The sequence below is a fragment of the Guillardia theta genome (assembly GCF_000315625.1).
Source record: "Guillardia theta CCMP2712 unplaced genomic scaffold GUITHscaffold_11, whole genome shotgun sequence".
NCBI lineage: Eukaryota > Cryptophyceae > Pyrenomonadales > Geminigeraceae > Guillardia > Guillardia theta.
The window spans coordinates 288,915-302,052 of NW_005434663.1; the positions used below are offsets into that span (position 1 = coordinate 288,915).

The window sequence follows — 13,138 nt, forward strand, 5'->3', positions numbered from 1 at the left end:
GTAGTAGAGTTTACTCAAAGTTCAAGGCCTTGAGCAAACTACCCCACCTATTTCAACCCTGATTTCGCATCACCCCCTACTCACACCCCTGCACCTCATGATGAAAGGCTATCTTTGTGGCATTATACCCGGTACTATAGTACCCCTACCCACCTTAAACACACCTACCCCCAAATTATCGCATATGACACCCTACCCTGTAGTTTACTGCATGTCACCTAGCAACTGCCCACTACCCCTGTGGTTTACTTTAGTACCAAGAAGTCATCAGTACCATGAATTCCTTCGAGTACTGATAACCTATACCCTCATCCCCGCTATATCACTCATCGCCCTCGCACCCGAATTTCCCGCGCTGGCATGAAGCTCAACGCGAATGGGCTGAAGGCATGAGGAATGGGGAGAGAGGACGAGGAAGAGGAAGAGGAAGAGGAAGAGGATAAGGATGATGATGAACAAGAAGCGATTGAGAACATGAAGTTCGAGATGGGGTGAAGGGTCAACCTGGAAGGTGACTTGTTGACATGGCTATGTGGAGTAGGATATTCAGGAAAGACGTACAGAAATGAGTAACCCAGGGGAGTCAGGGATGAAAGGACAGAGGAATCAGGGAGCAGCTTATGATGGGCAAATACTATGCTCACGGACCTATCTTCCTCTGCTTGACGGTTGTGCTCTAGTTGGGGAATGGAAGGATTTCCAGCGCTCGTTCGAGGGAATCGTGCGTTCGCACAACAGGTTTCACGCTCTTGGCTGAGAAAGTGAGCTAATGTCCATCTCCGCCATGGCAGGATTGGAGTACGGCGATCAGTTGCTACACGGAAGCGCTTGGTAAGGAAGCTGCTCCTTGAACCATGATGTCCTGACGAAGAATGAAGATGAAGATGACGACGACGTCACTGCATTGTGGTATGCTGCTATGCTCCTTGCCTGCTGGTTCGGTAGGATGTTGACGCTAGACAGCAACCGATCAGCAGCGTATTATTCCATGGAGTTGTACAAGACCAGCCTGAAGGTTGTCGGGGAGGTCTGCAAGGTTTCTATCTACTCACCTCGCATTCAGGATGCGAACTCAGTCCTCGAGATTGAGCCTGAGAACGTGAAAGCTTTGGAGCGCAAAGGTGGATCTCGGCATGACATGGCACATGAGGAAGTGATGCTTCGATCAGGATTGGCTCTTGCTGCCATGGGAAAGCGCAAGGAAGCCGAGAATGCGTGGAAGGCGGCCTTGATGATTGGGGGCGACTTGGATGTCTACATGAACGTTCTGAGCCATCTGGGTTTTGCTTCGCATGCAAAGCATGTGGAATTCAATGGTTCTGAACCCATTCAAAGTCAAACCCCTCGCAAACAAGAAAAAATGGGTGAGGGAGACCTGAATCAGTTTGTTGACCTGATTGACTGCCAGCCTCTTACTATCCTCACTCGAGCTCGAGTCCGGCAAAGTCTCCTCCAAAGCAAGATACTGTTCAAGCCTCCGCCAAGCATGTACACGGGCATAAGAGTGACAACCACAGCGGAATTTCCTTGGGCAAGAAGGAAAAGAAGGCAGTTCAAGAGGTGGAGAAGGAGACGTACGATCCTGACCATGAGCATGACAAAAGCGCTTCAAACCGAGGGGTTCTGACGATTTCAGCTTCGAAATCGTCGGAAACCAAAGATCCAGCTCAGGTACCCAAGCGGATCATCTGACAGCGATGTCATCGCTGACGGTGCATGTCAGGTCGCTGCCCTTGCAGCCGCACAAAATTTGATTGCGCATGGAATTGGAAACATATCAGTGGATCAGAAGATTGCATTAGGTTACCTACAGGTATTGATACGAGATGCTGTCCATATTATACTCTTTGATGTGCATTTGCAGGTGAACACTGGGAACTACAAAGCAGGAATAGAGATATTTGATGGGATGCTGAGAGAAGACGATAAACTAGTTGCTGCATATCTTGGGAGAGGAACAGCCTATGCACTCCAGGCAATTACTGAGAAGAGAATTCTTCACTTTACCTCTCATCACCATGCAGGGAAATCTCGCAGCGGCAGCAAAAGACTTTTCTCGGGCCGTGGATGCTGATCCGAATGTTGCGGACGCATGGAAGCGTCGAGGACAGACAAGAGCGGCGTTAGGCTTTGATCAAGTGCAGAGAAGGGATGGAGCGGTGCTGGATTTAATTTCAAGTTGTCAGGAGGCGATCAAGGACCTCACCAAGGCAGCAAGTTTATCACCAGACCACGAGTGTTTCCACCAGGTATGCTCACATCGAACTTGTCCACTTGTTTCCCGATTGGCTGACATTGAAACTGAGATGCATATCTGACGTGTGACTTTTTTTTTCAGAGAGGGATTGTTTACCACAAGATGATGGACTTCCGCAAAGCTTTGACGGACTTTCGCAAAGCGCTCAACATAGACGGTAGCAGCCCCATCACATGGAACTTCGTCGGCCTCTGTGAAAACTCACTGGGTAGAACGCGAGAAGCAATCATCGGTGAGTAATGCCATGCCATTGGTCTCGTCTGCCCTTGATGAGTCTGTTAGCCTACGAACGAGCCACCCAACTCGATCCGAACATGAAAGAAGCATGGGCCAACTTAGGTCAAGCGTACAGGGACGCAGGAGATCGACAAAATGCGGAGAAATACTTCGCAATGGCTGAGAAGCTAGACCCGAACTATGTGCACTGCTACCATCTCCGAGGTCTTCTGTTCTACGGATGTGGTGAAATTAGACTCGCGCTGCACGATTTCTCTAGGGGTCATGAATGCGATCGGAACGACAAGAATTGCTTCCTGATGAAAGCTGTCTGCAAGCACAGTCTCGGTGACATGTCTGGTGCAATATCCGAGTACACTCTACTCTTGAAGATGGATCCAGGTGAAGATCTTTGATCATTCTTGTCGATGTAAAATATATGATTCTGTGATGGTGGATGACCTCTCCTTTACACCATTGTCTTGACGATGTTTCATGGTCATAACATCTTTTCCAATCTTTCGACTTCCAGTCAGAAAGGAACTGATGGTTGCTGCAGGACATCTCTGCTACTATCAGAGAGAGTTGGCGATATACTTGCAGAAGCATCTTGACGTCAATCTCATCTCCTTCAATGCGGATGTCGAGTTGGATGCCTACTTCAAGGAGTCTTACTGCAAGCGAGACCCGACCAACCATCCTCGACTCTGCAACTATATCCCGCAAAAGCCTGCGACATCAAAAATCCCTGACGTGAAGATGGTGGACAAGACGGGGGTGAAAGAAGTCGACGAGCTTGTGGAACTCTCGCGGAGGTTTGGGCCTCTGATTCAACTCAGGTCTGCTGGCTTCTTGAGCAACCTCAGACAGCATCGAATGTGCGGCCTCGCCATCCTGCACATGGCACAACAGGCAAAAGCCTGGTGGCAGAGTGGAAGCACAGCAGAGACTGTGGCAAATGGGTCTCGGCGCTATGACCTCTACTTCGACGTCAAGGGCAGCTCCAAGGACTGCGGGAAGAAGCATGCCTTCGGCTGGCGCGACTTCATGGACATCTCAGTGAAATGGCGGCAGATCTCCGAGCCCAACGACCCGGTCTTCTGGATAGACCTGATGGCACCTGAAGTCTTCGCCGAAGGGTTCGGTCTGCAGACCCCCATGGTAACCGGGCAGATGAACGTGGTGAGGTACTACCCCTACTTCGAGCGAGCGAGGGACGTGGTGAAGAAGCTCATCGAGGAGAGCGGCGCATGCAACGTGCACGACCAGCGGTTCATGCTCCCTCCCAACAAGATCGACCAGCTCAGAGAGGCCAAGACTTGCCAGGACCTGTGGGAAGTGATGCAGCAAGGCTTCTACGTCGAGACCCCTTGCCATAGTGTTGCTCGGCCCGGCGAGATCATGGCAGGAACAAGGATCACCCTCCTTCAGAAGCCTCCCGATGGCTTCGACTTCACCATCCGCACCCCTGGCACGCCGCCGCGATGGGTGGAGATGGACAAGGAGATGGCGCACGCGTGGTCGCTGCTGACGGAGGAGGCGAGGAGACAACCCGAGCCAGACCTCGACAGGTTCACTGACCTCGCGCTCACCTTCTACTTCTACTGGGTCAACTTCGGCCCTCTCTCGCGAGGAACCGCAGCCTGCGGCTACATCGCCTTCTTTGCGCTCATGCTCTCCATCGGGATCGAGGTCCAGACCTCCCCGCCCGAGGGCACCCAGGTGAAGCACGAGCCTCCCTTGCTCGCTCCTGACAGACCGACAGGTGGACTGGCCGGCCATCCTCTCGCCGACGCCCGCAGGCTTCATCGACGAGGTGAAGAGCTGGATCTACCCCTCTAGGAAGCGATGCGACATCCTCGAGACCGCCCCAGCCGTCGGTGAAGTCCTCGCGACCCCGCGAAGGATGCTGGAGGCTCTCAACTGTAAGTAGCCCGGGGAAGGTCGGAGCTCCTTGACAACAACATGTACTGCCTGCACTGCCTGCTTCCTCTAGTGCGTCACCTCCTCCGTCGGAGCCTCCAAGGGAACCTGCGCTCAATTTGTGAGGACCATTGGGGCAACGGGTAGGGGTCAGGGAGGGGAAGGGAGGAGCAGAGGAACGAATGTACTAGGTTGCGGGAGCCAGGACGGGGTGCGCGTACCAGCAGACATTCCCTTTCATCTCCCTCCTCGCCAGAATCTCCATCCCCTTGCAGCTGTCATGAGAGTCAACAGAGGAGCGAGGAAGGAGCTCACGCCGTCACCTCGCTCTGCACCCTCTCGATCTGTTCCTCGCAGTTCCTCTTGATGCTACTCAGGAGTCGCTCCATCACGCCCATCAACGCCGCGAGCTCCTCGGGCGACTTTCTCGCCTGCATCATCAGCTCTTCCAGCACGTCCTGAAGGTTCATCGCCACCAGCCCGTCCAACCTCCACTGCATCGTGGCCCCAAGGTTGTACAGCGCGTAGCAGACGGTGCAGCACAACTCAGAGTCTGATAGTCCGCTCCTCCCCAGCGCCTCCATGAGCAGCACAAGCGCATCGCTCTGCATCTGAATGTCCATGCACGAAGGGTCACCTGCGAGGTTCACAACTACCCCAGCAGCCGCGGCGAGAACGTCACGGTCCGAGTGATCCAGGAGGAGAACGAGAGCCTCGTCGATGCGGGAAGAATGCATGACCGTGCGTGCGTCCTGATCCCTCGACAGGTTTCCGAAAGCCCTAGTGGCCTCAAGCACAGCCTCCTGGTTCTCCACGAAGAGCATCTCAGACAGGATCTTGATGAGGCCCATGCGGGTCTGCCAGATGACGGAGTCCTGCTCGGAGTAGTAGCTGAGGTTGGTGATGGCGCTCACGACGTTGAGGATCAGCTCCTCACAGTAGGCGATGTGGATGGTGCTGGCGAGAAGAATGAGCATCTCGATCTTCTCCTTCTTGGCGAGGACTGGTCCGATGCTCGGAGAGATCGCAAGATGAGCGAGCAACCGAACTATCTTGACAAGGAGGTCCTGAGACGCATGCTTGCTAAGCTCGCTGATATCTGACGCAGGGACTTCGTTGTTCTCGCCAAGGTTCTGCTCAATCTTCGTCTCCAGCTCCTCCGCAGCTGCAAGGAGAAGCTGTCCATGGGTGTACAGAATGTCCAAGAGAACGTCGAGGCTGTTCCTGCATCGAAAGATCTTGATTCGATGATCCTCGTCAGAGGACGTGAGATTTCCCAGCACGAAGGTCAGGCGAATGAGCAGAGGAGTCTTGTCCTGGTTGCAGGAGATGACTCGCATGAACGATTCATGAAAGCCAGAGATGCTCGCCATCTCCTCTTGACAAGACTTGGTCAGAGACAACTTGCTTATGACCCGAGACGCATTCAGGAGAAGTTCAGCGTCGTTCTCCCACAATGCGAGGATCTCAACGACGGCTCTCAGGGCTCCGAAAGCGACGAAGTCATCTCTGATCTTGCAGTCAGCACGTGCAGGAGATCGACTCCTTGACTTGCCTGTAACTAGAGACCGTGGATAGGTTGCGCAGCAGAACTAAGATCGTGTCAAGATACGAAGCGCATGGGCGACATGTACCAGCGGCTTGCGTTAAGAAGGATGTGACATGGTCTCTCATCTTACGGTTTCGTCCCTCACTTTCTTCTGATCTACCCGCGATGCCATCGCTTGCAAGTTGATCCTCGTGACCTGCAGCTTCAGCCTGATGGTTCGATGGTGTGAGATTGGGCTCCTGCTTCTCCAGCAACATCCCACCTGCCCGATTTGCCTGTCGAGCCTTGAGAAAGCTCTGATCCACGCGGTCACGACAGGAAGGGCCCCTGACTTGAGAATGGAATTCCGGTTCTTCGAGAAAGACTATCAACCCAGCGAAACCAACAATCATCGTGTCTACCTCATCGCTCTCGCTAGAACAGTTCTTCAACACCCCAATAAGGTACATCAAAGCCTCAACCTGCCCGAGTAGTCGACAGTAACAAGAACAAGAGATCAGATCCATAGACAGAGGCATGCTGCTTCACCTCTGCTTCACACTGATCACTCAGACGAGAAATATGACCGACAACTGATTCAATCTTCCCTGAAGGAAAACTGTCAAAATCATCTAAATGCCCTGTACTTGCAATGTACCTGAGGAGCCGAGAGTTTGCAGAATCGTATCGAAGATTCCATTCGCTCGGAATATTTGATCGTTGTCAGGAGCCTGCAGAAGAGAGTTGGTTCTTGTGTGTTGCCAAAAACATGTAAGGTTGCTACCTTGCTGAGCCTGAACAACAGCTTTGACGCAGAAAGAAGGTTCGAGCCTCCCTTGGTAACAATAACAACAACTTTTGCTAACTTTGTAAGAATATTCGGATCTCTCGAGTCCATATGCTTTGCAACACTTTTTACAATTTCGCTCCGCTGAAAGAAATCGTGTTAGATTGGACAGTCAGAAACCAGGAGAAATTTGTACACCTGAGCCGTTTCAAGCGACATCACTACCTCCTGTGAGACAGAAGTCAGGTTCCGATCGTGAGATGCCACATCCTCACAACCTTGTTAGGAAGAAGTTCGCATATCTCATCGCAGGCGTTCGACCTCAGATTTTGATTTTCCAACTGTAGCGATGTCACGATTCCATCAACGAGCTCTCCGCCCCTTACAAGACGCAGTTTGCTTCGCAAAGTTTGCCACAAGGCAGAGCTTGCACTTGTCTCTGAGGACGATCTCGGTCTACGAGTGGATGAAAACACTTCCTGCTCCACCCCCGGCACATTTGTGTCCTGCAAGTATGCATGTGAACATTTGCTTCTCAGCAAGTTTTAACATCACGTCTAGGATTGTGAGAACTTCAGTCGATTGGGACCGACTCTCTTGAGTCTTTTTGGTCTCAATGACAGATTGATCCGATGCCGTCCTCGAAGAAACAAGCGAGCTATCCAGAGCTTGCCTTGTGGAAGGAAGGGGTACTTTGCCGATACCAGTGAAAGGTCGTTCCAATTCAAAACTAGTTTTGCAAGGATAAGAACAGAGCTGATCGTGCTGAGACCCAAAGAGAGTCCTGTACCTTCCAGTTGACAAGAGCGGGGTTGGCAGAGGGATGACAGAGTCGCCAGGGTTCAGCTGTAAGACAATCAAACGCTTCTCACCGCTTTCGCAAAGATTTGCTCTGACCAGTGTATGAGAGTTCAGACGTCGGAGAGGGTCTGCTGGAGTGAAAGGTCTAGAGGGATTCTTCAAGGAAGCTCTCTGACAATCCTGTTGTGAGTATTCCCTACCTTAACACAAGGATCGAAACTCACTGCGCTCGCAATGGTGTCAGCGATGGTTCCTCGTCCAGTGTTCACTGCCCTCCTGTAGCTGTCGACGAATCCTGGGACAAGGTCACTATCCTTCTCCTCCTTCCAGTGCAAATCACTTGATGATCGGTTGAAACCTCTTTCGGGGACTCGTCCCGCTGGAGATTCGGGCCCTGGCATTCTCAGTTTACGGAAGCTGCATCTAGCAGGGCAGGGAGCTCAAATCTTACCATCGTCCTCACTCAGCCTCGGATGGCCTTGCATGAAATCCGAACCGGGCATGCCCTCCAATTCTGGAACACCTTTGCAGTGAACGTTTCAGAACAGCACACAACACCAAACTTGCAAATATCTATCATCATGAACTCTCTGCACTTTGTAATTAGCCAATCAATGATGCTCCGCAAGAAGAAACACTGCCACTCTGCAAGTATCCTGCTCCCGCTTCCCACATCTACATTTCATCTAGCTATTAATACCTCTTGATTCGACTCTTTCCCCCCTTGAGCCCGCTCGTGCTTCGCAAAGCATCATGGACTACAACAATCGCTACTCTCGGTCAATGCCTTTCTTCATGTACAGGTGCGTATCTTCCTCCTGCTTTAGAAACCATCTTTCTTTCCTTTTTCTCTCTTCTCCCTTCTTGAATTTCGTTCAACTCTGTCTTGCTGTCTCTACCTCCACCCTTCTCCTCATTCTGGACCGAAGTTTGACCCGTTCATACCATCTAAGGTGTACTTGTCACCTTCCTTTGAATAGCCTTTCGTGCTCAGCCCACCCCTCCCTTGTCCTAGGATGTCCTGTACTGTCCATTCATAACTTTCACGTCACATCCCCCCCACCCCCCCCCCTCCGCTCCTCCCCTTTCCCTCTCTCCTGCTCCCGCCATTGTGGAGGCTGATGCTGGGGGGTGATTGGGGATATGACAGCCTAATAGAAGGGGTAGGGACATGGAAGAAGAAGGGGAGGTGCAAAGAAGGCAAAGGGCAGGGTAGGGTGACACACCCCTAGTTGTATCTTGATAGAAAATTGGTGGATTAAATGGGGGTGTTGATAAACAATATCCACAAAAATAGGGGTAGGGGTATGTTGTGTCTGCTAGGCGTAGGGATACATTGGGGTGCAAGTGAATTACCAGGGGGTCTCGAGCAAGAGGGTGGTTCAAGAAGGGGGTAGGGGGTGGGGGTTGATCGAGTTTCGAAAAGTTGATCTGAACTTTTATAGTCAACATGAAGGTCTCATAGTCAATAAATAAGGTCGAAACGAAGGCTCTATAGTCAATATCCTAGTTGACCAGCCTATGAACTGAGTGACTTGAACATCCGATGGGCGCGGACTCAGTCCCGGCCGCCGCCCGGCGGGCCCGGGTGGCACGGCGGCGCCGCCGGACAAACTTTCTCGGCGGCCTCGCGGCGGATGTTCCGAGCCCGGCGAGTCCGACCTCGCCCGGCCAGGCGGCGGCGCCGGGGGGCCGGGGGCTGGTCCTCACTGAGTACAGATGAATCATGCAAGACTGAGGGTATCATCAAAGTTTCGGATGAGAAAAAATGTTTCTAAAGAATAATTTCTAAAAAAGAATAGACAGAGAATGCTAACTCATTCTTAAAGAATATCCTCCTCACTCCCTGAGGCTTCCCGGCTTTCCGGCGCCGCCGGCAGTGGCAAACTTTTCACACGGCCAGGGGCTTTGACTAGCGAGGTAGTCAAGCCTTGCAGCCGTGCTGGCATGGTATACGGGCAGTGCCGGGTCATCCAACACTCATGACCGGACTTCCATGATCCTCCTCTTCTTGGCCCCTCAACTTTTTCCTGCCACTGCTACTCGAGCGAGCGAAGGGCTTGTACGTAGCAGGACTGCTTCCTGAGGGCTTACATCGACCCGAGTTTGACCCTGTCCGTCCCATCAGATCAACTGCGATCTTTGTCGTGTGTTGTCATCACAAAAGGACTGACCTTGAAAGATTGGCGTCGTTGCGCACCATTCCTCTTCTTCGCCCAGCTTGCTGCAACTGTCCACATAAATTCCTGTCACTTAGTCAGAAATGGAATTGAACCATCCATGTGGAAATCCTACATACCCTGCGATTGTGAGCTGTTGCAGCCACCTTTGCAGTATTTGAATGGGAAAGAGCATTTCTGACCTTCAAAAGTGTACGAATCGTGAAGATGTAGAGTTCGAAAGTGCTGACATGACATGGCTTGCAACGTCTCCTTCTGAAAGCCCAGTGGTTTTCTCAAGTAAACGTTGTATCGCAATGCAGCGTGAAGATCATAGTGTGAAAGCTGTGGGAACACACGTTTGGAATATACGTTCTCGCCCCCGACGACTTCAACCTTCAGTCCTAGGAGGTAAGCAAAGCGATACCAGTACCACCTCGGAATATCCCAGTTGCCCTCAGGCCCCTTGGGCTTGAAGACGCTCATCTCTGGATCATTTAGCTGTCCCAGAAAGATCGAACCGCCAGGACGAACGATTCGCACAAGTTCACGAGCGATCTGACAAGCCTTGGTGACTCCAGAAACGTACATAAGGACAGCAAACGAGACGGCATGATCGAATGATTCATCCGGGATGAAGTCCAGATCGGTAGCTGAAGCAGCACAGAACGTGCCGTTGACACGACTTCTGCTTATGACAACAAGACCCTGAGAAATGTCTACTCCGGCAACTTTCACTCCATACTGCCTTGCAAGGGAGTCAACGAACGCCCCAGCAGCAGACCCGCTTTCAAACACAGTTTGTCCCTTCTGCAGATGCAGTCTGTCGACATGCGCTCTGACGATATGGTCCCATTGGCTCAGACTTGTATGCCCATAGAAGCTGTAAACATGCAGAGGAGTCGTGGTAGGGTCCAACCCCTTCATGTTCGAGAGCCTGTCGTACTTCTTCCGTGCTCTCGCAGATGCCGCATCGAGAAGGTACTTGGAGGGGCATCGGAGGTCTTCCACCCCTTCCTCCTCTCCCTCTCCTCCTCGGAGAATCTCATGTACACTGACCACCACTGAGTCGCTGGTGCACATGGGGACCTCACAAAGCTCTTTCTCAGGGTTTCGTTTCTCTCCGTTGTAGCACCACGGCGCGGCATCGTCCGATGGGTTCCGGCAAAAGTTCTGGATCAATCCTGAGAGAGGATAGTTGTCAGGGCTGAACTTGTGCCTGTTGGGCCTCTGTGAAGACCAGTGCTGGCAGACTGCCCCGCTCCTGGTTCTCCTGACCAAACCTCTGTAATCTTCCCCGTTCAACACAAAGCAATCTATGTTTTGCAAGGTTGTGCTGTAGGAGTTTTTTCGTCTGTTCTTGGAAGGATTGAATCTCGTTGAGTTCTTTTGTAATATATGCTTCGAACCTTTTGCTGCCCAGAAGAAAATGGGAGTGATAGACCATAAGGTAGCAACCACCATCAGCAATAACAACCTCCTAAACATAACACTTTGTTTCCGCGGGGCTGGATTTGCGGCACGAGTTCGCAGAGCTTCACGGTATTCCATGTTAACACGTGATCGATAGAAATCAAACTTTTTCACACTCCATCCTTCGTGAACTCTACCTTCACCCAAGGCAAGTTTGGTAGAACCATTCTACCAATCATCACAGCCTTCCTCTATCGAAAGTCCAGGACCTGCCATCTTCGACCATCTCAATTCCCTTGACTCTCTATGATGTCGAGACATCGCTCACCACCTCTCACCATCCTGCCCCATTCTTGTTAGTTCAACCATGAAAGGCATGGCCAGCCGTTTCTTTTGTAACGAGCCGTTACGAAGAGGTTTCAGGTGGTTACTCACCGTTTTCGCAGCACCCGCCTCAGGCAAGAACCCTGACCCACCTCACAGATCGCTCACTACCCTACCCCCTTCCATCGAGGGAGTTTTGCACGCGACTCGTACCACCCCCCTTTTCCGACCCATCACGTATTTTTGGGGGTACATATTCAGCAAATTTGAAAATGAAATGATGGGTACTTTAGTGGACACCCACCATGAAATCAACTGGGTAATGACCCCCACCAATTTCTTCCAACCACCCTACCCTCAATCTATAGTTTAAAAAAAACAGCCGCCTGCACGAGCTTGTCCACCTCCGCCATGCCGCAAGCAGTGCCTGAGCATGTCGTCAAGAAGCGCAAGGCCCAAGAGGCCATCGCCGCTGACAGACAGGCTACCTTGATCAAGGAACGCAAGGAGAACAAGGAGGCTAGAAAGGCCATGATTGTTAGGACCGCGAAGTACCACAAGGAGTACAAACAGGCTGCTGCGGATCTTGTCAGGTTTCGCCGTGAGGCGAAGAAGCACGGAAACTTCTTCATGGAGCCTGAGCCCAAGCTTGTTCTTGTTGTTCGCATCAAGGGTATCAACTCTGTTGATCCCAAGACTCGCAAGATCTTGCAGCTCATGCGCCTTCGCCAGGTAACGATAAATAGCAGATCGATTCGTTCATGGGGGTGATAGCTAGCTCTGACTTGTCGTTGTCCTCGGACACAATGGTGTTTCATATTATCTCTATGTTTTCTGGTGATTGCTCTCGGTTCTGGCGAGTTGTTGTTGCGTTCTGTGAAAAGCAATGATGTACAACCGACTTGAATAATCTGGTGGAGTCGAGGCGAGCTTTGGTAGTTTTCCGTGTTCAAAGGTCATGGACAATGAGATGCTGTATACTAGACCTGTTAGTTTTGGTGTCTTGATTTTTGTGTTTACGTCTCTGTTCCCCCCTGATGTGGAAGCGTTCTAACGACACCTGCAGATCAACAACGCTGTGTTCATGAAGGTCAACTCTGCCTCCATCAACATGCTTCGGCTTGCGGGTGAGTACGTCACCTACGGCCCTCCCAACCTCAAGACTGTGAGGGAGCTCATCTACAAGCGTGGTTTTGCGAGCGTGAAGAAGCAGCGCATGCCACTCACCGACAACAAGATCATTTCGGAGGCCTTGGGGGAACATGGAATTACTTGCATGGAGGACCTCATCCACGAAATCTACACCGTTGGACCGAAGTTCAAGGAATGCAACAGATTCCTCTGGCCGTAAGTCGATTTTTTTGTGGATTGATCTCTTTTGATGAATCATTCCGTATTTTTTATGCTTGTTATATGTGTCTTCTGTGATGCCTGTTTCTGCCTCTAATTGTCGTTGGACAGGTTCAAGATGTCTTGCGCCAAGGGTGGCATGCCCAAGAAGCGCTTACATTTCATTGAGGGTGGACAGTATGGTGACCGTGAGGAGTTGATCAACAGCCTCGTGCGCAAAATGAACTAAATCTGAGAAAGTATTAAACCACTCCCAGGAATTTTGTTTTATGAATATCTGTATTTCGATAGATATCATGAGTTCAGCAGATATTCTCACCATGACGTGATGCCAGTCCGAATCGGAACCGGATATCTTGCGATTTGTCAACGGTTCGTCG

The 13,138-nt window shown here is 51.3% G+C and overlaps 4 protein-coding genes across 4 annotated transcripts; 2 read left to right on the top strand and 2 right to left on the bottom strand.

The window, feature by feature from the left end:
• Window positions 1-2,018: 2,018 nt before the first annotated feature.
• On the top strand, window positions 2,019-4,406 carry GUITHDRAFT_66029 (hypothetical protein; the record flags this gene model as incomplete). Its single annotated transcript, XM_005838360.1, has 6 exons — window positions 2,019-2,138; window positions 2,187-2,238; window positions 2,307-2,489; window positions 2,540-2,875; window positions 3,006-4,195; window positions 4,239-4,406. 6 exons carry the CDS (start codon window positions 2,019-2,021, stop codon window positions 4,404-4,406), a joined length of 2,049 nt encoding a protein of 682 aa, XP_005838417.1.
• A 177-nt stretch (window positions 4,407-4,583) lies between these two features.
• Window positions 4,584-8,015, bottom strand: GUITHDRAFT_102705 (hypothetical protein; the record flags this gene model as incomplete). Its single annotated transcript, XM_005838361.1, has 16 exons — window positions 4,584-4,664; window positions 4,720-5,951; window positions 6,106-6,272; window positions 6,318-6,406; window positions 6,474-6,532; window positions 6,583-6,655; window positions 6,709-6,855; window positions 6,910-6,939; window positions 6,990-7,052; window positions 7,098-7,217; window positions 7,267-7,441; window positions 7,484-7,557; window positions 7,609-7,683; window positions 7,737-7,807; window positions 7,871-7,906; window positions 7,964-8,015. 16 exons carry the CDS (start codon window positions 8,013-8,015, stop codon window positions 4,584-4,586), a joined length of 2,544 nt encoding a protein of 847 aa, XP_005838418.1.
• Window positions 8,016-10,784: 2,769 nt separating this feature from the next.
• Window positions 10,785-10,967, bottom strand: GUITHDRAFT_56243 (hypothetical protein; the record flags this gene model as incomplete). The annotated part of the gene is made up of 1 exon (XM_005838362.1): window positions 10,785-10,967. A coding segment is annotated over one exon (183 nt), but the record flags the coding sequence as incomplete, so codon positions are not given.
• Window positions 10,968-11,806: 839 nt separating this feature from the next.
• Window positions 11,807-13,047, top strand: RPL7e_1 (large subunit ribosomal protein L7e_1, cytoplasmic). Its single transcript, XM_005838363.1, has 3 exons — window positions 11,807-12,140; window positions 12,475-12,755; window positions 12,870-13,047. Exons 1-3 carry the CDS (start codon window positions 11,820-11,822, stop codon window positions 12,985-12,987), a joined length of 720 nt encoding a protein of 239 aa, XP_005838420.1. The 5' UTR covers window positions 11,807-11,819; the 3' UTR covers window positions 12,988-13,047.
• Window positions 13,048-13,138: the final 91 nt, after the last annotated feature.